This window comes from Drosophila tropicalis, unplaced genomic scaffold, assembly GCF_018151085.1.
Source record: "Drosophila tropicalis isolate 14030-0801.00 unplaced genomic scaffold, ASM1815108v1 contig_158, whole genome shotgun sequence".
Classification (NCBI taxonomy): domain Eukaryota; kingdom Metazoa; phylum Arthropoda; class Insecta; order Diptera; family Drosophilidae; genus Drosophila; species Drosophila tropicalis.
Window position 1 is genome coordinate 6,223,045 of NW_027172602.1, and position 24,031 is coordinate 6,247,075.

Sequence of the window (24,031 nt, forward strand, 5' to 3'; positions counted from 1 at the left end):
ATATTTTCTTTTGCTTTTGCTTGCTTTGCCATTAAATATTATGCACTTCATTCATTCATTGCAATTTCTGTTTGGCTATATTTTTTTTTTTTTGTTGGGGTTTTTCATTTGGTTTTTTCTTTTGATGAGCTACAATATATAGAACTATCAGTCTCACTTCCCATACCAAGGTATAATAAAATTCTATGACATATGTAAATATGTACATATGTATGTATGTATGTATGTAAGTATGTATGCTAGGTATGCGGGAATGTATTGGTATGTGTGTAAGTGTAGTGCAATTTTTAGTTTTGGCGTTTGGAATAGGCAATGGAGAGGGGGATTAATGTATTTATTTATTAATTTGATTTTTTTTTTTGGTTTTTTTGGTTTTGCCTTTATGTTCCATCTATGATGGAATCTTTCATTTGCTTAGGATTCATACAAACATTCATACATCAAGAAAACAATCAATGTACGTACATACATAGCAATGATGTAACATTTTTATGATGATGATCATGATCATGACAATGATGATGATGATGATGATGTAGAGCATATTACATTTAACAATTATGTTAAGCAAATCCATACATACTACACAATTATAGTTGATGATTTCTTTCGGTTTTTTCTTTTCGATTTTGTTGTTGTTGTTGTTGTATTTTTTGTTTCATTTAGTTTTTGTGTAATGTTTTGTGTTGAATTTTTTGGTTTTTTAAATGTGCTTAGTTTTGGTTTTTCTCTTTTTGATTTTCATTCATTCATTTTTTTGTAATTTTTTTTTTTGGTTTTTTTGTTGTTTGGTTTGAGTTTTGATATAATTCTAAATGCATTTTCGACGACAATTATTTTGGATACACAAACACAAATACATCGAGTTAGTGCTGGGACGGGGATGAGCGGAGGGGGATCCCCTCATCGGAGAAGGGATGAGAGATATATATAGAGAGAGAGAGACAGGGAGAGACAGGAAGAGAAAGAGAAGTTTCAGTTTTTGGTGTGGTTTTTAGCTTTCCGTTTTAAATATCAATTTTGGTTTCGTTCCACGCCAATTTCCAGTTGTGTTAAAGTATCTCCGTCTCATAGACCTGTTTGGTGGTGCTGGATGTGTTACCACCACCAGCAGCAGCAGCAGCACCACCGCCACCACCACCAACAGTAGCGGCGCCATCACATACACCCGCACTCGTAGCACCACTGACCAGAGACACGCCATTTGTGGCAGCCACAGCAGCTGCGGCCGCTGCTGCTGCTGCAGCAGCCTCGGCAGCCGCTGCACCATTTGCCTCGCATGCCAAACTCAGGGCTGCTATCTTTTGCTGGATATTCGTTTCACTGCCCAGTTTACGTAGTGTGCCAGTGGCAGAGCCGCCACCGCCACCGCCACTGCCATCTGAGGATGGACATGTCACATCCACTGAGGGAATTTTGCTCATTTGCTGCAATCGTTGATATTGCTCTTGCAGCAATTTCTGTTTCTTCAATAGCTCCTGATGTCGCATCTCGAGGGCCACTTGACGTTGGACATGATCGTTGCCGGACTCATTGCCGCTAGAGTTATCACCGCTGGAGGTGTCACCACCGCCGCCACTCATTGAGGATTCGGCGGCAGCGGCAGCAGCAGCAGACATATTTTGTGGCACATTTGGGCTTGTTGGACTGGCCAGTGGACTGCGTGAGCTGGTGCGTGGCGGTGGTGGTGGCGGTATACGTTTGTGTCCAACTTTCGTTATCAGATCGGCATTACGTTCGGGCACTGGTGGCTTGCCACCACCAATACCCGTGCCCGTACCCGCACCGGCACCCGCACCCACACCACCACCGACGCTGCTACCGCCATTGGCCATGGGTAAGTCGCTATCCGATTCGCTGGGGTATGAGTGTAGACGTCGCAAACTTCCCATATTGGTGTGAACCATCAATTGTTGCTGCTGTTGTTGCTGTTGCTGTTGTCCGCCGCGTTGACTGGTGGCCATGGCCATAACCATGCTGGTATTGGTAGCATTGGCCTGTTGCATATTTATATTGGCCTCCGTATAGAGACGAGCCTGTGAGATTTGCGTGGTAACTGTGCTTTGTACTGCGGCCTGGGCGCTCTCATCGGATGCCGAATCTTCGGGGCGTATCTACACACACACACACAAACACACAGGATGAAAGAAGATAATAGAGATATTTGTATGCCATACACGTCGTATGCGTAATATTTTGTTTGAAATTGATTCCTACCTCGTATTGTTGTTGTTGTTGCTGCTGCTGCTGCTGTTGTTGTTGCTGTTGTTGTTGCTGCTGCTGCTGCTGCTGCTGTTGTTGTTGCTGTTGTTGTTGTTGTTGGGCAATAGGCTTCGAAAATGTTTTTAGCTCATCTAGCAGAGCATCGAGTGCGTTTTCGGGTGCGAGTCCCCCGCTGATAGTGAACGACCCCATCCTGGGTGTTGGGATTGGCTACAAAATTCCAACACAAAAACGAAAAACCAAAAAACCGAAAAAGAACCAAAAATCGCAAAACGAAACGAAAACAAAAATCAGAGTGGGGAAAGGGGAGATGATGAGAAATTGCAAGTATTAATAAGGTTTTCATTTAGAAATATAAATATATATACATATATATATATATTTATACATAGAGATATATATATATATATATTAAGTATAATAGATAGATATATAGGGATTTTTGAAAATGGTTTTTTTTTTTTTTTTTTTTAGTTTTTTAGGGGGTTTGGGGGACATTAATCAAGTATAAAACCCAGCAAAAATTGACATACAAACAAAATATGTAAATTAGCAAGTTTTGTGGAGAGAGAGATTCAATTCATGCAGTGCCATAAATAAATCGTCTTGCATAAATATATATACTATATATATATATATATATATATATACAAACACATATATATATATACATATATAATATATATACTATATACGTATATTATACTAAATGTTTGGATTGAAGCTAAGCTAAAGCAAGCGACAGCAATAGTTTTTTGTTTTTTTTTTTTTTTTTTTTTGTTTTTATTTAGTTTTATTTGATATATGTATGTTGGGCATAGAAGAAGATGGAAGAAGAAGTAGTAGAAGAAGGCTGATGAACAAGCCGAATTTCTGTGATAACCGAAAACAGAAACCAGGAACCGAATCAACAAACTGATAAATAAGAAATTAATACTATATAAAAATGATAAGCCAAAAATAAAGCAAACAAAATTAACACACACACATACACACATTCATATGCATAATAATAAAAAATAATAACAAATAAAGCAATAGCCAAAAGAATAAATCAAAAGAAAGCTTCACCGATTATATATGTATATAGATGATTTTGTCTATGATATGTATATGATAAGATGGATGATATATGAATATGAATATGATATTTATATGTATATGTTTATATAGACACCACGATATTTCTTTTTGTTTAAAGGGGGCGGGTTTAAGGTGTAAAATTTCGAGTTTTTCATCTAAACTTTTGCAATTCTCAACCGCTTAAAGTTCAGTTGTTGTTTTTGCCAGTCTGTAATCGGACCACTTGAGTGATTCATTTAGTTTAGTTTTTAAATCTAATACAATGACGTACACACATACATACATATAGATAGATATATATGTATAGTATAGATTTTCAAGACATACTTGGATGATTTTCTAAAATGATGAAGTAGAGGATGGCGGTGAAGGTGGTGGTAGTTGGGGATACGAATAGATTTGGGTTAGATTTGATTAGATGGTTAAAACTTCAAAGACAACAATCGATGAGTGAGAACATTATGTGACGACTGACTGTTTATTATTTTCATGTTTTTTGTTTGTTTGTTTGTTGTTTTTTGTTTTTGATTAGATTAGTTTTTTTGTTTTTTTTTTTTTGTTTGTTTGTTTTTTGTTAGGATTTTGTTCGACTTTTTGGGTTGGTGGCGATGGCGTCTTTTGAGTTAAAAATAGATTAGCTTTCGATTGGTGTGTAGACATTTAGGTTTATTTAAGGGGAGGGGGGATACGTAGATTAGATGGTTACTTCTGATTTTTATACATCGATCATTTTAGTTCTCAACTACAACATCAATATGAAATGTTTTGTGTGCGCAGATGTATATGACCCAGTAGAAGTAGTTACAAACGAACAAACGAACAAACAAACAAACAACCAAAGCAGCAAACAACAAACAACTCAAAAAATATCAACCCAAAAACAACTTAAAAACCTTGAGCCGATTTTAAAATAAGAAGCTCTATATAGACATTTAAAAACAAATAGAAAAACAAAAGAATTACCTACTGCACGCTTGGATAATACATATGTATACATATATAAAGGACATGAAATGAAAACTTTCTCCTTAAAAGTTAATAAAGGATTTCAGCGTTTAGATTTGAAAGACTTTTCCATCATTTCTATGCTTATCGGACAGAAGGGACAAACAATCCCTAGAAAGAAAGGACATTGGCGGTTTCTAATAATTTAAGATTTATATGCTTAGTTGTAGGTTTTAGCCACAGAGTTGGCCTTGAATTTGTCTTTATCAACCACCTATTTAGCTTTTTTTTGGCTTGATTTTTAATTCATTCAAAGTTATGATTATACCCAGGGCCGGATTAGTTATAAAGCAGTAAAAAGTAATGCCAATGATGATCATGATTGAAATTAAAAAGAAAGTAGTCCAATTTTGAATTTTGAGAGATTTGTGTGAGTTTTCATTCCATGTCTGTAAATCAGATGTCATATAGTTTTTATAAGGGGAAGGGGAATATATGTATATGTAAGTATATATATAGGTATATAAATACATCTTTGGCGGGACTAACATTTGGATATCGGATTAATAGGCAATAATGTATTTAAATAGGAATATGTTTGTATGTATGTGGGTAGGCAAATAGGTAGACGGCAGCATACATTGAACAATTTACATAATATAATAATTAATATATAGATTGGAAGAAGATCTCTGTGTGTATGTGAGGGTATGTGGAGTCAATCAATCGATCAATCAATTCAATTCAATTCAATTCAATTCAATTCTATTCAATTTAGATAAACATACAAGGAACAAACATTAAAACGAAAGACTTGCAAAGCAGCGAACCTGAAGGAAAACAAAAGTTCAAGTAGACAAATGGTAGATAGTTAGCGAAACGGAATAGTGTGTGGGTGTGTTAGTATGTGTGTGTGTGTGGGTGGTAGGCGTGGATGTGGATAAAGGTGAAAAGCAAAGTTAATGAAAAGAGAAGATAAAGATAAACCCAGCTGACACAAGAAAAACAAATACATCTAGAGATGTCTGTGGAATAGACTACATCAAAAAAGGATACAAAAAAAATTTAGAAAATTCTCTTTAGCCCTATATATAATTTGAGTTTATTTGAACTAGGTTCGATGAGAAATCATCGAAATTATCGAAATCATTTCAAAACTTGTTTTATGATAAAAGGATGTTCTAAGAAAGCAGAAAATAAAACAAATTGGGGGGGAAGAGTCATATTCGAGAAACTGTTTTAGAAAAGGACATCAAAGTCAGAAGACGCAATTTTGGATATTCGAAAAAGCGAACCGTATAAAAAAAAGGATTTTTTTGTGTTATTTCTATCTACACATATACACACGCACACGCACACACACACACACACACACACACACATTTAGATGTAGTTTAGACACATACATTTATACGATTATTATAATATATATATATATATATATAGAGAGAGAGACAGAGAGATAGAGAGAGACAGACAGAGAGAGATTATTAATCAGAAATCAGTGACCAATCTATTAAATTCTGCTCTCAGTTTCGCCTTTTGCTTGCTTTCGTACTTTTTCCACTGCTGCCAATTGGCATCGAGATTATATATAAATACATATACATACATACATAAATATGTATGTATATATATGTATGTAGATCAGATAAATATATATATATTTATATATATATACATATACACATAGATATTGAATTGTTTGTTTTCTGTAGTTTTGCTTTTGATATTCTGTTTTTTTTTTTTTTTTTTGCTTTTTGGAGTTTTTGATTTTCATTTCAAAAAGTAACGGTTTTGGTTTTTGAAGTTTATAGACAGTAGAAGAGTTAAATATTAGTATACAAAAATAAAATATACATAATAATGTATAAACTAGTTGATTATGTTTTGTAATGCGTAGCAAATTATGTTGTTTTATATTTGTTTTGGTTTTTTTTTTTTTTTTTTTGTTTGTTTTTTGTTTAGCAAAAATAGGAAAATTGACTTAGTTTTGATGTTAGGATCCACATTTTTTGGTTGGATTTGGTTTTCATGGGTTTTATTTTGATAATTGAAACAAAAAAAAGAGTTGCTTTTTAAGGTTTTTTTTTTTTTGGTTTTTTTCTTTTGATTTTGATTCGATTTGATTTTTTTTTTTTTTTTTTGGTTTTTATATAATTTCTGTTTGTTATTTGTTATTTAGGATTTTTGCAGTCATTACTCAGTAATTGCCTCTTTGAAGTTTGAACTCCATCGCCAGTTAAACTATGTGGATTGTTGTTGTTGTTGTAGTAGTAGTAGTAGTAGTAGTAGGTTGTTGTTGTTGTTGTTGATTGTACATATAGTTGGTTTTAATTAAAAAAAAGTCAAGAAGAAGAGAACGAAGGTAAAAAAACCTCATTTTTATAAGACCATTTTTTAAGTATGTAACTTTTACTTAGATCGAGTAAGAATGAGAAACAGAGAGAGAGAGAGAGAGTAAGACAGAGAGAGAGAGAGAGAGAGAGCGATTGAGCGAGAGAGAGTGAGTGAGAGAGAGGTGATAAGACAACTCGTTTTATTCTTTTAATCTCTTTCTGATTTTTTCACAAAAAGAACACAAAAACAAATCAAAAAAAAAAAAAAAATTAACAAAAACAACAAATGAAATTTCAATTTTTCGGTGTTTGTCTCACCACACAAATTTAAAGGGGGTTTGCGGTTTACGATGGATGGATTAGGTGGTGGTGGGTGGGCCAGGTTTCTCCTAGGGGGTGGTGTTTGGTGTGTGTGTGGGTGAGTGTGTGTGTGTGTGGGTGTGGGGGGAGAGGTAAAGCTTCGCTCTATATTTAGGGCAATGCCATGTTTTTTTTTTTTTGGTTTCGATTCGATTCGATCTGAATTTGATTGGATTTTGATTTGGTTTTTTTTTTTTTTTCATGTTTTTGGTTAATATGTGAGATAAAATGAACGATGAAACTGAAATTGAAATACTAGATCATATTTTATTTTTGTTTTTGAATAATATTATATATTAACAACAGCCAATTGCAACATATTCATAAGGGAACCGAAAACATAATATTAACTCAAATTTTTTACTACGAAAATGTAAGAAAACCAAAAATAATTGAATATTTAACCATAACCAAATATGTATAAAACTAAAAAAATCAAAAGTGTTTAATATAAAATTGAGTTCATTTCGATTGGTTACACAACTAATTGTTATTATTATTATTATTAATATTTTTGTTTTTGTTTTTTGTTTCAAAAGTTTGCATTCTTGGGTATTCCGATAAATGTAGCTAGTTATGTATGTATGTATTTATGATCGGGAATGATATTGTTTTTTTATTTTTTGGTTCCCATTTTTCAATGTATTTACACACAAATATCTTGCTTTCTACTACTTAGCATGAGGAGAGGGGTCTAGGGTGGAGGGGTTGAGCCAAATGATGTAAGCTACATACATATGTGATGTAAGAATTAATGTTATCAAGTAAACACTTTTTTTTTTTTTTTTTTTTTTTTTGATATTTACTTAGAATCTGTAATTTCCTTTTGATAATATTATCTAAATCTGTTCTGTTTTTGCTTCCTGCTATTAATATATGTATATCTTTAACATTATCTTTATTTTACAATACTTAATTTTTGGTTTTCTCTAAAGAATTTGAAAGTTTTCTCACACTGCAAAAAAGATGAAAGTTCGCAGGTTCTTTCTGTGATAAGCTGATCTAGTTCTTTGTTGAAAGTTTCTATGTTCCTTAAGCAAACTAGTTCTTTGTTTGAATTTACATATGTATGTATATGTATGATAACGGAAAGACAGATTTGATGGGTGGATTTGGAGCTCTATCTGACTAGTATGCATTGGAGGGTGTGTGTGTGAGTGTGTGCTGCTTATGGCTGTATGAGTGTGTGAGTGGATGGGTGTTTGTGTGTATTGCCAACTTTATAACAATATATACTCGGATTAGTGTTCTGTGCGTGCTTAATCAACTGTCGCACACTGACCGAGAATCAGTTATCAATTCAAAAATGAAAGCATAGCAAATTTTGTATGTCTTTTTTTTTTTTTTTTGGTGTGTATATAGTATGTATGTTGGTATTTTTTTTAGTTTTTTTTGTTGGTTTTTGTTCTTTAGGACCAAAAGCAACTAATCTCTGCCATAGGAATATTAGAAAGAATAGTTTTTATACATATGTATGTATTAAATAGTAATTATGTATGTATGGGTATGGATTATGGCACTTTAATATCAATTCATCATAAACATTATCATCATCATAATCATCAATATCATCATCTCATCAACATCATAATTGTCATCATCATTATCATCATCATCATCGGCTTAATAGTCATCATTATTGTTAATTTTTGAGACTGTGTGAATTTTTTGGTGCCACAAATGATTTTAATTTGAATTATACTTTCTGTACGTACCTTATCGGGCGCTGATATATCCGCTGACCGTGGCTCTTCGCTAATTGCCGGCTCATTGGGCGGCAGTCGTTGTTCCTGAACGCTCGCCAAGCTATACATACATCGTAACTATTAGATCGATCTGGTTTGGTGAATTCCCTTCCGATTTATACTAACCGTTTCAGTGTTACCAATGTGCCAGTTAATTTCTTGCAACGTCGCAGTGCCGATTCCAAACGATCGGGTTCTTCTTTGAGGAACTTTTCTTCACGCACCACTTTCTCCATTTCGCTGGATAAAATGCAACGTAAGCCATTGGATAGGGCCGGAAATTTAAGCTTGAGTTCGGCCACAGTTTTGCTAAAAAGGAAGTAGAAATAATGATAGGTCAGAAATATTTAGATATAGTGGTTCGATCTTTATGAAATTGATTGAGTTTGAGTTGATTGCACAGACAGACAGACAGACAGACGGAGGTATATACTGTAGAGATGCTCTGCTTACCTGGCACGACTCAACACAAGGGCCATATCCTCGACAGCTGTCATATTGACTCGTGTGCGACGATTGATAACCTCACCGCGTAAATTCTCAACGGATGCCTCCAAATCGGATAGATCTTTCTCTAATCGCACCACTTCCTGTTTGTAGAGTTCCTCTTCACGTGATATGCGTGTGGCATCCTGGTCGTTCTGATGACCCCAGAAGCTGCCACTGCTGGCCAATAATGTGGCGCGTATACGCATAAATGTCCCCTTGATATCCTCGCGTACAGCCACCGCCTGAGCCTGGGATAGTCGTCGCAGAGTGCGCACCTCCATCCGCAAATCCTTGGCCTTCTTTTTGCAGGCCACGCAAATGATTGTACATCTCGGGGGCCAAAGCAATATCCGCTCGATAACTGGGATGGGTGGTCTGGGCCAAGACAATGGGTTTGGGTGGTGGCGGCGGCTTGAGACGATCGCGTTCTACACAAACGAATGCAGTTGACAATGAATTCCATTTGACAGAATATAAAATGTATTCACAATGAACTAAATGAGTTAATGAGTGTGAATGTGATTCGAGTGATTTGAGTGATTCGTTTTGCGTGAGAGAAGCGTCTTAATGGGTGAGATTCGGTGATTGGGTGAGTGGGGTCAGTCTCCGCTTACCTTGTGACGATGTGCGTGGTAAGGTGGACGATTTGATTGCCGGCTTGGTTGGTTTCGTATCAGCTGTTGAGTAGTTGTAAGTAGCATGGGTGGGAACGAGATGGGATGGGGGAATTGGGGGGCGGGTGCAGTGTATGGTTCAGTTTGAATCTAAGTTATCATTCATCGCTAATTTCATTGCTCTAATTACCAGCATGTAGTGGACTATGAGATTTGGGTATACCCTGTATATCATCGCTAAACGAAACAGATTTCTCAAAGGACACGGATTTCTCTGTAAAATAAATGATTTGACTTTCAGAACCAAATGTTCTCTAATCTTCAAGTGGGTGTGGGGTGGATGGATGTGTGTGTGTGTGTGTGTGTGTGTTTGTATTGGTGATCAAAGGCTACACTTACGACACGAATTCTTGCCCAATTTGGGTGCCTTCTCTCTAACATACAGTCCATCATCGGAACCGTTAGCTAAACAAAAAAAACATGTGAAACAAAACAACAAAAGAAAACAAAACAAGAACAACACGCATGAGTAATGACAAGTGGCAATGAAAAGGATGTGCCCATCTTAAGGATTAAGCATTAAGATACATATCTAAAAACTGCATGCAAATACATAGTTATATCTATCTGATCTATCCATCAGGGCCGTATTTAGAAAGTTGGCTCTCTCTCTCTTCTATACTCTACATATGTTTATGCTCTCCTAAATTCAGCCCTGATATCTACTTTATGTATATATGTTTAACTAACTAACTAACTTGATGTTTAAATGAGTCATGGTTGGGATATTGCATTGGCATTGAGAAGCATTTAGAAGTGTAATCAAAGCGATTTGTGATATTAATAAAGCAGAATATTATACAGATGGACTACACTTCGTGGACTTAATATTAATAACAATAACAATATACTCAAAATGAAATCGAATTCGTATACAGTCATACTTGACTGTAATGAATATGAATAAGGGACCATAAGAAGAACACTTTTACTTTGAGTTTGCATTAATTTGACATCAATTAATTCATTATATGGACAAGTTTAACATTAATATAGAAAAGTTACACTGTTTAGTTGGATATGAGAGTTTTGCCATCATAATTTTTATTCAATATTGAACTTAAAATCATTAAAATTAGATATAACTTTAAAATATCATCTTAAAAAAGTTATTAAAGTTACAAATTGGCAAAATTAAGAGTTATTGATAACTTCATTTGTTATACTGAATGAAAAATCTTAAAAATTTCAAAGTTTGTTAAAAGCACTGAATACTTTTTTCAGTCTTTTGCATACTTTAAGGGGCAAAGTCGCTTCGCCTATGGTAGATAGTAGATATCAAGTTGAATAAAGACAACTTTTCAGTGGACTTGAGAATTTGTTTTGTCTGAGCTTTTGTTTTTTGAAATTTTAATCACAAACCTTTGAGTCTATCACAAATCTATTACAATTAAGACACGACAATTAACTAACTAATATTTATACACAGACATCAAAGATTGTAAATACAATAATGTAGTATACCTTGCATTTGATTGGGTACAACCAAATAGTTGGGATCCAATGTGGGCACTTGTAATGGAGCAATTTGTGGATTCTGATTGACCAAGGCCTTCTGCACGAGTCCGGTGAGATTGGCCAATTGTCGCTCCATATGCTCGACGCGTATGCGATGCAAATCTTCCGGCCTGTAAAACCAAAAGCATTAAAAACAAAGCCAACAAATAACAATAAACGACGACGCATTGCAATTAACTTGGGTAATTGTAAGAGTTAATTGCGTTTTCATGTCGCCCTTCCGCTCCAATTGCCGTCAGAACCGGAACTCAAGTGGCGTAACGCAAAATTGAAAGAAATAGAAATAGAAACAGAAATGGCAAAGACAAGATACATAGAAACCCCACACAGAGATGGAATGCTAAAGGCAGTGTCAACTTTCACAGTTGGCAGTTGTCAGTTGTCAACGAGTTGGGAAAGAACCTAGATCATGGCCTATTGCAGCGGTAGGTAGTCCAATCGGCTTGCCATAAATGGATCTTAGACACAAGTCTCTATTATTTGATTGCCAGTTATCGGTTCATCAGAGAGCTTTGCCAGTTGTTTGTCCAATTTTCAAGTGGATGAATTGTTGATGTTACAAAAATCAGTGGAACGCATGAATCACATGGATTGCCCCAAGCCCGTGGCCACCGAAGAGCTAATTACTCAAAATAATGAATCGCCTTTACCCGAAAGAATGGCTTTAATGGCTGCGGATAGGTATAGATTATCTTTCTAACTAATATAAAATTGGCTAATTTCCATTTCCATTTTAGAGGGGGAGATCATCATGATACAACTGGTTCTAGTGTCCCCTGGCACTCCTCCGCGCCGTCATCCTCCTGGCCTGCCGACCCGAAACCTTCTAAATTACAGACTCTATTTCAGATTAGTATCACAGCTTTGGCTTTCCTCTCATTTGGTGGCTATTTGCTTTGCCTAATTGTTCAGGCAATTAAAAGCAAGGGCACCACCTATTTCCATCCAGTGGCCACTGCCACCACAACCCTAACGAATGGCAATGTGAAACGCATCAAGATCTACAGACGGAGCAAAAGGAGCAAAAGTCTTCATCATCCACAACATCATCTGCTGCTGCACGACTATGCCACCTATATGAGGGCAATGAAGGAGACTCACCTAGTCGGATCATAGATTTGATTGCCACGATGCGGCAAACGATTGGGACCAGGACCAGGTCCAACTTTGATACCATATAGAGCATACTGATCCTCAGTGAGGGTCACATCTCTGCGAAAAGAGAAGCATCAATTGAATTGGCATAACGAAAAGAAACAAATCAATCCAAATGACAATATTTACCCTTGTTCCTCGTCTATAATGGGGGCCACAACAGTTCCACGTGTCCCATATTGACTATAATATGGCTCCTCATAGTTTCCTCTTGAGCTGCGCTCCGGTGAGCTGGTGTAACCATCTGTAAATTCACAAGGATCAATTAGTTCACTTCAATATCTGGATAACACTGCAAGTTTCTATTCTAATTACAATTTCTCTAACTAAATAGAACTACTTGTAATTTATTTAAAATGATAGTGCAATGATTATGAGTATGATATTAATTATGGGGAATACTTTTAAATATATATTTCTTTTTTAAATGTAAGCTTGATTTGATTTTGAATCTTTGTAGGCCTTGCAGACGATTGTAACATTTGTATAATTCGAAGAGTTCTTTTTCTCTTCGAAAGAAAGAAACCTCAATAATTGAAACATTTCTATGACTTTTCCAAACAAAAGATCTTCCTTTTTTTAGTTTCAGTTTCATCTGTTTTCACTTAAATTATGATACTTTCTTTGGAAAGGAAAACTATTAAGCCAGAGATACATATCTCTATCTATTTCTTACTGGACCAATAGAATACCCCAAATCCTAACTTAATTCAAAGGAATATAGATACAAAATCGGTTTTACGAATTGTAAATGAATCTAATAATTGAAATGGGGTAAGTCTGTGAAATCGGATTACTATATAAACGTTAGAATCGAATTATTGCAAGGTCATATTAAATAAATAGAAACAAATGGTAAATTTAGAGATTAAAAATGAATGAAATTTGCCCCTAAAAATATGCTAGAAGGTGTTCTTTACTTATATATTGATTACTTTCAATTGCATACTTTAGGGGGAAATGTCGGTCACTGCTTTGCAAAGCATAATATTAAAAAACTATTTAGCTTAATCAATTTTAGCATCGTGAGTAAATATTAAATGAAATATTTATGTATATATATGACATAATATATATATATATATAGGAAGTATATACAAATATATATATATGTATGTGTGTACCTGGAATACTGTATAACTGATCCGGGGTATAGGGGAACAGGGGTTCCATGCTACCCCTGCTATTAAGCGATCTAAGTGGTTTCACAGGCGCTCCTTTTTTTTGCATATATACATATATATATACGTATATATGTATATAGTTAGGTTTAAAAATAAATTTGATTGAATGTATGGGTATGTGTAGGTGAAATCGAACATATAGAAACATATAGTAACTGAATACCGCTATGCAAATAGATAACAATTTGAAAGTTCTCGAGTTAAGTCCCGACTTAAACGGACCGACTTGATGGATTTGCATCGCGAATGGGCCAACAAATGAAACCAAACTCAAAAAATGACAAGCTAAAATCAATGAAATACAAAAGATATACATCTCTGTGTATATAGTACGCACCCATTGAGACTTTATTACGTTCCGATGAGTACATGCCACGTGGCAAGGTTTGTGAGGAGCCAACATAATAGGGTGCTGGCTGTTTGCCAATCTGAAAGATAAGATAAAGTAATGACAATTTAGTTGGATTTCAAAGAAAGATGGAGAATTTTGCCCCTTAAAGTATGCCACGGACAATCGTGCACCTTCGTAGAACTTGAAACTTTTCAATACAGACAAACTGAATAACTTTTTGTGCTGACTCTGATCAATCTTTTTTGAATTTGATGTATTTTCCACGACTTCATAATTTATCTACCTAATTCATAACTTTAAATTATTAAAAAAATCTTGTTAAATTTGTTTGCTCTTTTAGCTATAGAAATTTAGTTAGATGACCAAGCCAAATTATGAAAAATCGTGATCTATTCAAGGGCACGAAAATTCTATTTTCATTTTAAACAATTAAAGTTCCAATGAACTTTTCAAATAAATACATATAAATATTACTTTATGATAATTTGTATGCATTTTGTGGCCTTCGGTTTCAGGTACAGAGATTTAAAATTTGCAGTGAAATGTTTCATTTTTATTATCGTTTTTAATAAGTTTCACTTGAAACTTGGCATGTTCCATGTTTAAGATTCATGATAGATGCCAAAACATTTGGCTAAAGACCAAGCCATGGCCAACAAAAGAAACACAGCACTTGAGTGTCATGATCGATGGATCGATCGATCGATCGATGGGGAGTTGATCGTGTGTGTGTGTGTCTGTGCAATTAATTGGCATTTGACCCACACCCATTTGGTGGATCGTTTGCCAAAAAATAATAATAATAATAGCTAACTGAATAAATGAAAGTGTTTCCTTTGTTTCATCCACCATCTACCATGTTCAATCAATGTTTTTGTTTTTGTCGAAGGTTAAATAATTGGTTTTTGCGGCATGTATGTACATACGTACATATGTAGGTGGTGGATGGGCGAAGGGAGATCTGGGGGAGGAAGCATAATCTTAGCTAATTATTGGACAAGTTCTCTATGCTGGCCAATCGATCGATCGATCGATCGGTCGACTCTGTGCACATCTTGGCATTAGCAATAGTCGTAAGCCACATTTCAATCTCAACCAGTTTCAGTTTCATTTTCAGTTTCAATTTCAATATAAGCAATTTTTTTCCCCATTTTTTTTCTTTCTTTTTTTTTTTCTTACAACAATTTGTTACAACTTGAAGCGGTGACTGAGCTGCTGCTGCTGCGCTGCTCTTCTCTTGTTGTTGTTATTATCATAATACCCTGCATATGAAGGGGTATATATTGACATGGCTAAGATAGGAATCAAAATCAAATGCTTCACTCGAAAGTTTTCCATCAGAAATTCTTGCAAAACTTTTTAAAGTTTTAACATGGAAAAGTTTGACAATTTGTTACATAAATATAATAATAATTCATAAAATGTTATATAGTTATTGGTTTTAGCTAGTTAAGGACTTAAACAAATTGGTCTAACAGATATTAGAAATAAGAATCTTTTCCAGTGTTTTAATCTAGAGAATCTTGTTGAAAAGGGTATATGCTCAGTCGGCTACTTGCATCTGGTTACGTATTAAAAGAGTCGCTGCTGTGTGCGACTCAAGCTCAACTTTGGCTGGGGCTTTGGCTTATGCGTGGAGGCGCAACTGACTAGTAAAGTGCCAGACAGCACAGTAAACGGACGTTACAAACGACTCAAAAACCAAAATCAAAAAACCAAAAAACCCCCAAAAAAAAAAGAAAAACCAAATTGAAGGAAATATGTGTGAACCGGCAGTAGATCAACTTTGCACAGCATTAATGCTATGCATTTTATTAGTTGGCTCATCCTGTGCCTGGAAACCCATCGCATCATCAGTGGGTTCGGGTTCGGGCACAGCTTCCTATAGTCTGAAACAATCGCATCCGGGTGCCGCTAGCAGTAGTCATGAATTGGCTACCAGTTTTGCCACACAGTCCAAGGATGATCACGATGGTCTCCTAACTGCCGCAGTGGGTTCGGTATCGGGTTCGGCATCTGTCTCACAATTGGCCACCAGTGCCTCCCAGCATGGTAGTGGGATAACGTTTGCTCACGATATCGATGATCTTGAATTGGATAACTACGACTCGTATAGCCTAGAGCATGAGCATGCCATCTCGCAGGATCCCACAATTGGTTTTCCCCACACCCGTTCACCCCTCTACGGTTCGGATCGTTGTAGTGTCAAGAAATTTGCCTTCAATCAGGACGGTGTGGTCGAGTATGGTAATCAATTGCCCGAATTGGATCAGTTTACATTATGCTTTTGGATGCGATTCACCAATCATAGTGGCGATCATGTTCTACTCACCTATGAGGGTAAGTGCTGGGGGGTAGGACTCTAAGCTGGGTTCAAAAAACCTTTCGCTTTCATTGCTCATCATCATCATCATCAAAAGTCAGGCAAACAAAACAAAAACCGAAAAAATTGACAGAAATGCGCAACTTGCATAATCTGGCAAGACCTTCGCTTTGCCCACGGGGGCAATGAAATATTTTTCTTTATATATATGTATTTTTGTAGTAGGCCACGCTCCGACGATCTCGCACCTGAGACGCTAAGAGATGCTGCCCAGTTATAGGTAACTGTTTTTTTTTTTTTTAGTGTTGAATGAAAGTGAAAGGAAGTCAACTTCCTGCTGCACGTTGAAAAGACGGTGTTAAAAAAAAAAAAAAAAAATTGTTTGTTTCTTCTATTTTTTTGATGGTCAACATTTTTTTTTTTTTTTGGTGTCATCTAATTTCTATGGTTGATCATGAATAGATTTTTTAAGGTTTTTGAATTGAAAAACAGAAAAGAAACAAAAACAAAAAAAAAACACAACAAAATTGTTCAACTGTCCGCCCCATGACGTAGCCGCTTGTTGTTGTTGTTGTTGTTGCTATTGCGGTCGCATTACATAAGCGATAATTTTACCAGTTTCCAAGAGTCGGTTGTTAACGCTGAAACGGCTTAGTTTTAGCCATCGTCGCCGTCTGTTGTTGTTGTTATTGTTGTTGTTGCTGCCCGTTGTCAGTATTATTCAGTTTCAGTTTTTTTTAGCATTTGACATAATTTTTCTTTACAAAAAGAAAAAAGATGCAATTTTAAGCGCTTCCGGAATTTACAGTTCCAGTTCCAGTTCCACCTGAAGCAGCAGCAGGTGACCCGAACCCGTTAACTAGGAAATTATTTAATATATACAATATTAAATGTGTGTGTGTGTGAATAATATTTTAGCCTGACTTTCCATTTTCCATACACAATAATCAATTCAAATAAGATTTGTAAAGAGGTTTTTGATTTTGTCTTTAATGTCAGCTTAGCATGCATTTCCTTGACTATATCATAATAATCAGCTAAACCAAATGATCTCACATGATGGCTTATTCCGAAAAACACTATTGGACAGAAGTATTTACATATATTAAGGACATTCAGTCTCATGAATAATCCAACTAATGAAGAATCTAATGAGACGATTAAGGAGTTAAAACTTAAGCATTTTGGCCATGATGAAGTTTGTATTCTCTTTTGCATAAAATACTAACCTAATTTGGTGAAAAGTTCTCCAATCGATCGCTATATAAAAAAAAGCTTCCTATGAGCTGTTCGATCTTTGAATCTCTATAAAATTTGGCAAATGAAAAAAAGTTCTTGATAAAATTCTGTCTTCTTGAAATATACTATATGATATAGTGGTAATGTTAAGATTGACATGACTGTAGAAACTAGTTGTGCTTATTGAGAATATACTATAAATGTCTCAGTTGCTTTCTTCTATGCCCTGCTAACCTTTGACCAAAATTAATGTACCCAAGTTTAGTAAGTGTATAAACAAATTCATTCATTCAACACTCTAATAAGTGGGAGTTCCGTTTTAAAATCAAAACGATATTGCTTTAAACTGAATGATCAGTCAAAGAGTAAATCAAAGGATATAAGTCAGCAAGTATTGAAACAAGGCAGAGGTACTTAGAAGCTCTTAGATACTTTTAGAAGTAGTTTCAAGCAGTTTCCAGATTATAATTAAATTTGGTCTCAAAGGGTTTACCACTGATCAAATTCAAAATCTTTTTGCCTATCCCTAAATCAGAACTTGATTATATCCACTTAGTTAAGGAAGAAAGAAACCACATAAAAGGAAGATCACAACTTGTGTCTCAGTGTGGAATAAGGTCGATATCTTTTGCAAATGTTATATACTCATAATTCAAAATCGAACATTATCTTAGACCCCCAAACAATATAAGTACATTTATAATAAATATCTGTCAGTCTCGATATTGCATGAAAATCTGAATAAAACAGTGAAAACAGTGTTCTGAATTTAAGCCAACAAGACTAAGCCAAATGCCATAAATTTGTTACGAATTCCAAATAACTTTCGTCTTAGTTGTAGGGCATACTCTAAAGGGGTTAACTTGAGATTAGTTCAGTTTTATATGACAGCAATTTAAGAGACATAAATCTATATAAGATGTGGTCAGTCCATTAAGTATTGTGGAACAGAAAAGACATGCTCTGGTCGTAAATGCTCTGGGCTGCTCTTTTGAAGGGTAATCGAGCCAAAAATTGGCTCACTTGGATTACAGCATCACGCAATTTACAGTTAATTTCACAATCATTCATCCGAAATGGCATTTTGAATCACTTTATTTATTTTGCCTTCTTTTTTTCCCCCTCTCTTTTTTTTCTTCATTCCATTTGCTCCATCTGCTCCACTTACTGTAACCACCTAACGTACAACCCCCCTCCCACTGGGTAGTTGGCAAGGAACCACGCGAAATACAAATCTGGGTCGCCAATGCGCAAAATTCCAGTTTCCTTTCGATGGCCATAAAAGGTCAGCAAATGTATAGGTAAGTAAGATCGATCGATCGATCGATCGATCAGTCGATACTCGATGGACAATGATTGCGACTGGCGATTGCCAGCCAGCTATCCATTGAGATATCAAACCTTAAATTGAGGCAATTGAAAATGCAAGTGACTGACTGACTGACTAACAACATCATTATCATCATCTCCATCTCCATCGTTCGATAGACTCAATTATCCGCTGCGCATGCGTCAATGGCATCATATGTGCAGCTCATGGAATGGCAAAACTGGCGAATGGCAGGCATGGCTCAAGGCAGAACGTATTGGGCGTGGTTTTCACAATTCGGTGAGTCTCTATCTCTCTATCAAATATTCAATTACATACCGATTGCTACACATTTCGTTTTCTGCCTTTTGCCACAGTTGGTGGGCCACAAGATACCGGCGAATGGTAAACTTCGATCCGGTGGTCCATCTGTAACCGGTGACATAAGCCACGGTCTGCATTTTGAGATGACAATGGTACAGGTATATCGTGTGGCCTTAAGCGCCGGCAAGGCACATCGTGATCATAAACATCATCATGTCCATCATTTCGATCATGAGGGTCAGGAGGTATCCACCACGACACGTGCTCCGCCAACGGTAGGCGAAACATCCTTTCAGTAGGCCTCACTTTTTTAATAACTTTTCTTCATTGATTGTGCAGATTAATCGTCCCCAGCCGATGCATAATCTACTGGCCAGTGGACAAATACCTACGAGAGTACGCATCAATTTAGCCAATCCAGCCAATCCCAATTTGCCAACACAGCCAACGGGAACGGGAACAGGAGCAGGGGGAGTTGTTGGTAGTTCTCCAAACGATGCCATTACGATTAATACAAATTTCGTGAACGGCCAAATAAATGCCGGCTCTCGCTTGGTGGCCCAACAATTACTCAATCTACCACAAGCTAGTCAAACAGGAGGCAATCGGTTCCATATGCTTAGCAATTCCGCAAATGTCCAATTTATCGATGAGACCGAAACGCGTATACAATTCAAACGTGAGGCGACCACCTCAGATAAGAAGCTACAGAAACGTGGTTTAGTTCTCCTCGACGATGGTTCCATTGTCGATGATGGCGGCGATACGGGCGCCGAGCTATATAATGGCCTTGCCGATTTTGGTGGCAAACAATTCAAACAGGACTTGACCATGAAAATGAGTCTCGAGGAGGAGATTAGTACACACGATCGTGAGCCAGCGGAGGAGGAGGTAAAGGCAGTGATGAGTATTTGTAGTAGCTGTGAGTCGGAACCCTTCCAAGGGGCCATAGTCTTCTCGTGGAAGGACGTCAAAGAGCATATGAATAATGCCCTAAAGGGTCAAAGTGTTGGCACTTGTGGCAACTTTTAAATGCTCAATTATCTTCGGTATTCCGAAGATGGGTGGTACCCCGCCTCCATTTCCCTTCCTTTCCCTTCCCATAATTAATTTTATTTCCTTCGCTTTCTTTTTTTTTTTTTTGTTCGCCTGTAAATATACTCGAAATAAAATAATTTTATGTAATTAAAACACTCACCTTCGATTTGTGTATATGCTGATGCTTGTAATCGGAATCAAATTCGGGTTCACTGAAATAGCTTTGATCCTGATCCCAATTGGCCGGAGCCTGAGATTGTGGCAGAGGCTGTGGGATGCCCGGACCGCCGGGTAAAATTTGCGGTGGAGCCGCCACTTCGGTCGATTCGAAGAGACGCAACACAGATCTATCGCGTATTTCGCGTAGGTGTGAGCGAACATCCTCCAGCTCATAGAACATATCTTTGCTGGCATCATGTATATAGATTTTCACATTCGGCCCCTCCAAATACGACATGGTCAACTGGCGTGGAAATGAGCGCACAAAGAGGGCACGAACCGTATCAATGGAGGTTATCTCATTGGGTAGCAGGGCGCGTTTGGTTTCCGAACGGTATTGCAAAAAGACCAGACCCAAGGGACGTTCCAACGTTTTCGATGGTGTCCTTACCACGGGCAATGAAGATCTCTGTTTGCCGCCACGACGAAAGCCAGTGCTGGCGGTTTCCACCTCGGACATGATGCCAGGGTCATCATCGAAGAGAGGGCCCTGATTGACGGGTGCATAGCCACGCATTGGTTGATTCTTTTTATTCTTTTGAGCGCGTGTGCTCATCTGCAGTGAACGAAAGGGTAATAAGTAAGACAATTTATTGATCAAATGTACAACTTTGCTCCCCAAAAGTATGCTACAGGCTGCAAATATATCAAAATATCCCTTGTGACATACTTTGTGGAATCAATTTGCATACATACCTCCAGATCCATGGCTCGTTGCTGTTGTGGTGCCATTTGATGGGCGTGAGGATGCTGGGAACCGCCATAGATTAACATATCCCCGCCCAATGTATGCCTCCGTGGATCATCTCGTCGCATGGCCCGTCTGCGCTCATCACCGCCTCCACCTCCTCCACCACCTCCACCGCCAACTCCACCGACGCCAATGCCAATTTGTTCGTTGGTCGGCATTCTACCAGATTTTTGTTGTTCATTTTGCCAGTCTTCTGTGTGCAAGCATAAAGCCGTTCAGTGTTGTACAACGCCCCAGAGAGAACATTTGCGTTTAAGTACTCACCTCCCCTCACGACCCTTGCGCTTCTTTTTCGATGATGAACTGCTGCCACCACCACCGCTGCCCGAACCACAGGCATTTTGATTAGACGATGAACTTTTATCTTTACTCTTCCAACGTATTAACATTTTGATTCGCTATGATTTCTGTATCGGTTAATCTTTTGCCAAAGAATACAAACGTTTTCTCTTTTACTGCTTGCAAGCTGAAATCGAAACGAAAAGAAAACGAATGTGAATAGCTACAGTCAAACTTGCCTCTTAAAGAAAATTTCATTTAATTATTATACTTATACATAGATAAATAAACTAGAGAAATATATGTATTATAAAATGTTCGACTTTATGTTGAGTTATGAATCAAAAAACAAAAGTATCTCAAAATTAACTAGAATAGAAAACTTCACTTTAGGAGAGTTCGACTGTAATTTAAAGCAAAGAAACAAAATAACTGTAAAATCACTTTGTAATCACAGTTGGGCTATGGATTCTCTCTCTCAGTAACCGCTTGCAAAGTCAAGAATTATCAATCACAAGATGTGAAGAATATTCCTCCAACCCTTGTTCCTATGCTGCCTTTCGAGGACTTTCTATTATTGAAGAAACTCAATTACAATTCAAATGGAAAGAAGTGAATCCAATTAATCCTATTCAATGCCAATTCAAAGTTTTCCACTCATCACAAAGACTACGTACGTATGTATGTATGTATGTATGTATATTATCTCTGATTCGGTTTTTGTTTACATTTCATATTCACCCACACCACTTTGCAAATCATCCGCTCAGCACCGCCACCACCACCCTTACCCTCCACCATCATGTCATCTTGCCATCTCTTTTAAGACATCGCATTGCATCCCTCAAATGCATTGCAATTCACAAGAAGGATGTGAATTTGAAAGATTGTTGTTGCTCTTCGCTAAGATGGTGTGTGTGTGTGTGTGTGTGTGTGTGTGTGTGTGTGTGTGTGTGTGTGTGTGTGTGTGTGTGTGTGTGTGTGTGTGTGTGTGTGTGTGTGTGTGTGTGTGTGTGTGTGTTGGGTGTGGTGGAATCTTCAAGCTCTTTCGGCAAAGCTCGACACTTAATGTAAACGAAACGAAGGTGGACCAACAGCAGCAGCAGTATATTAAGGACTACCAAACATCAGGAGCGGCAAGCAAATGCAGTTAATATGCGCAAACTCCATGACGGCTCCGGCTCCGGCTCCGACACTAGCTCCAAATTGCCAAGTCCAAAGATATGGTCACTGTTCTACAACCCGATTCCCATTGCAACAAAGAGCACAGCAGCAGCTGTTTTATATGATTTTTGATTCCTGATTCCTGGACCCAGTGAACTTTATCATTATACATACATATATACACAGGACATACATACATATGTTCATACATACATACATACATATATGAGATGTATATGTAGATTGCAATAGTGTCCAAGTTCTGTGTGTGTGTGTGCGGTTTTCTTTTAAAGTGTCCTTTCAAGTTTTGGGGCCGAGAACTTTCTCTTAGATAAACTTTTGCATTATTAATTTGATGAGTTACTTAAGGGAATGAAAGGTGGTGGGGAACAGGAACAGGAACAGGACCTAAGGGTTTTTGCTGCCTTTATAGGCGAGAGCGGTGGTAAGGGCGGGGGGCGGTTGGTGTACTTAATATATACATACTGATGGTATACTTTAAAATTCCAAGTACAAAAAAAAAGTCTCAATTCTATCAAAATTTTATATACAGGAATTTTGCTAATAACTGAGAGCGGGTGCGGCATACAACAACAAATACAAAATTTTCCATATACCTATACATATACATACATACGTACATATGTACATATGTATGTAAATGTCATAAACAACAAGTTCGAATTTCAAGTTTTTCATTTATCTTTTTCTTTTACAGTTTTTAATTGAACACTGCACACGAAAAAATTGCAAATTAAGTTTTCTTACGCACTTTTTGTTTTTTTGTTGGAGAGGGAGCGAGGGGAGTTCTCTTTCTGTTGTTAATTTTTGTAGAGATTTTCGGCCGTTTTCGTTTTAAATGAAATTTTTCGGTTTTGGTTTTAATAGAGTTTGAAAAACCCATGCAAATGCAATAGATATAGATATAGCACCATTGCCGTTTGGTATGCGACCGCTTTTTAAAACCGTTCGATACGTTCTCTTGGACACACACACACTGCACACAAACCGTGCCCGAAACTGAAAGCCCAACAACCAACAATCCGTTGAAGAAAAACAACAAGAAAAATACCCCAAGCTGCTGCTAACCCAAGTACAGGGAGCAAAAATCTTTCTGGTATATCAACATATTCAGTAGGAGTAAATAGCGTTTCCGCCCTAAAAATCCTTCAAAGCGCATGCGTGAGAGTTGAGAGAATTCGGAAATCTTAACAAAATTAAATGAAACATAGAATTATAATATTATATTTCATAGTAAATAGTTTCTTAACCTATTAATTGAATGCTAAATAATTGAAATATATACTAAGATAAATAT

General features: G+C 36.8%; 3 protein-coding genes across 3 annotated transcripts; 2 read left to right on the forward strand and 1 right to left on the reverse strand.

The window, feature by feature from the left end:
- Nucleotides 1–102: 102 nt before the first annotated feature.
- LOC137587256 (coiled-coil domain-containing protein CG32809) lies at nt 103–23,736 on the reverse strand. Its single transcript, XM_068303584.1, is given in 16 exon segments — nt 103–2,114; nt 2,218–2,433; nt 8,666–8,756; nt 8,822–9,004; nt 9,149–9,486; nt 9,488–9,612; nt 9,799–9,861; nt 9,989–10,072; nt 10,198–10,263; nt 11,323–11,486; nt 12,478–12,588; nt 12,661–12,775; nt 14,053–14,143; nt 20,461–21,075; nt 21,216–21,736; nt 23,486–23,736. Coding segments are annotated over 15 exon segments (3,768 nt in total). The 5' UTR covers nt 21,660–21,736; nt 23,486–23,736; the 3' UTR covers nt 103–1,052.
- LOC137582493 (uncharacterized) lies at nt 11,772–12,466 on the forward strand. Its single transcript, XM_068297064.1, has 4 exons — nt 11,772–11,801; nt 11,868–12,057; nt 12,114–12,403; nt 12,459–12,466. The coding sequence occupies exons 1-4, from the start codon at nt 11,786–11,788 to the stop codon at nt 12,464–12,466; spliced, it is 504 nt and encodes a 167-aa protein (XP_068153165.1). The 5' UTR covers nt 11,772–11,785.
- On the forward strand, nt 15,751–20,309 carry b6. The gene is made up of 5 exons (XM_068303211.1): nt 15,751–16,407; nt 18,837–18,930; nt 19,118–19,238; nt 19,316–19,537; nt 19,602–20,309. Exons 1-5 carry the CDS (start codon nt 15,828–15,830, stop codon nt 20,292–20,294), a joined length of 1,710 nt encoding a protein of 569 aa, XP_068159312.1. The 5' UTR covers nt 15,751–15,827; the 3' UTR covers nt 20,295–20,309.
- Nucleotides 23,737–24,031: the final 295 nt, after the last annotated feature.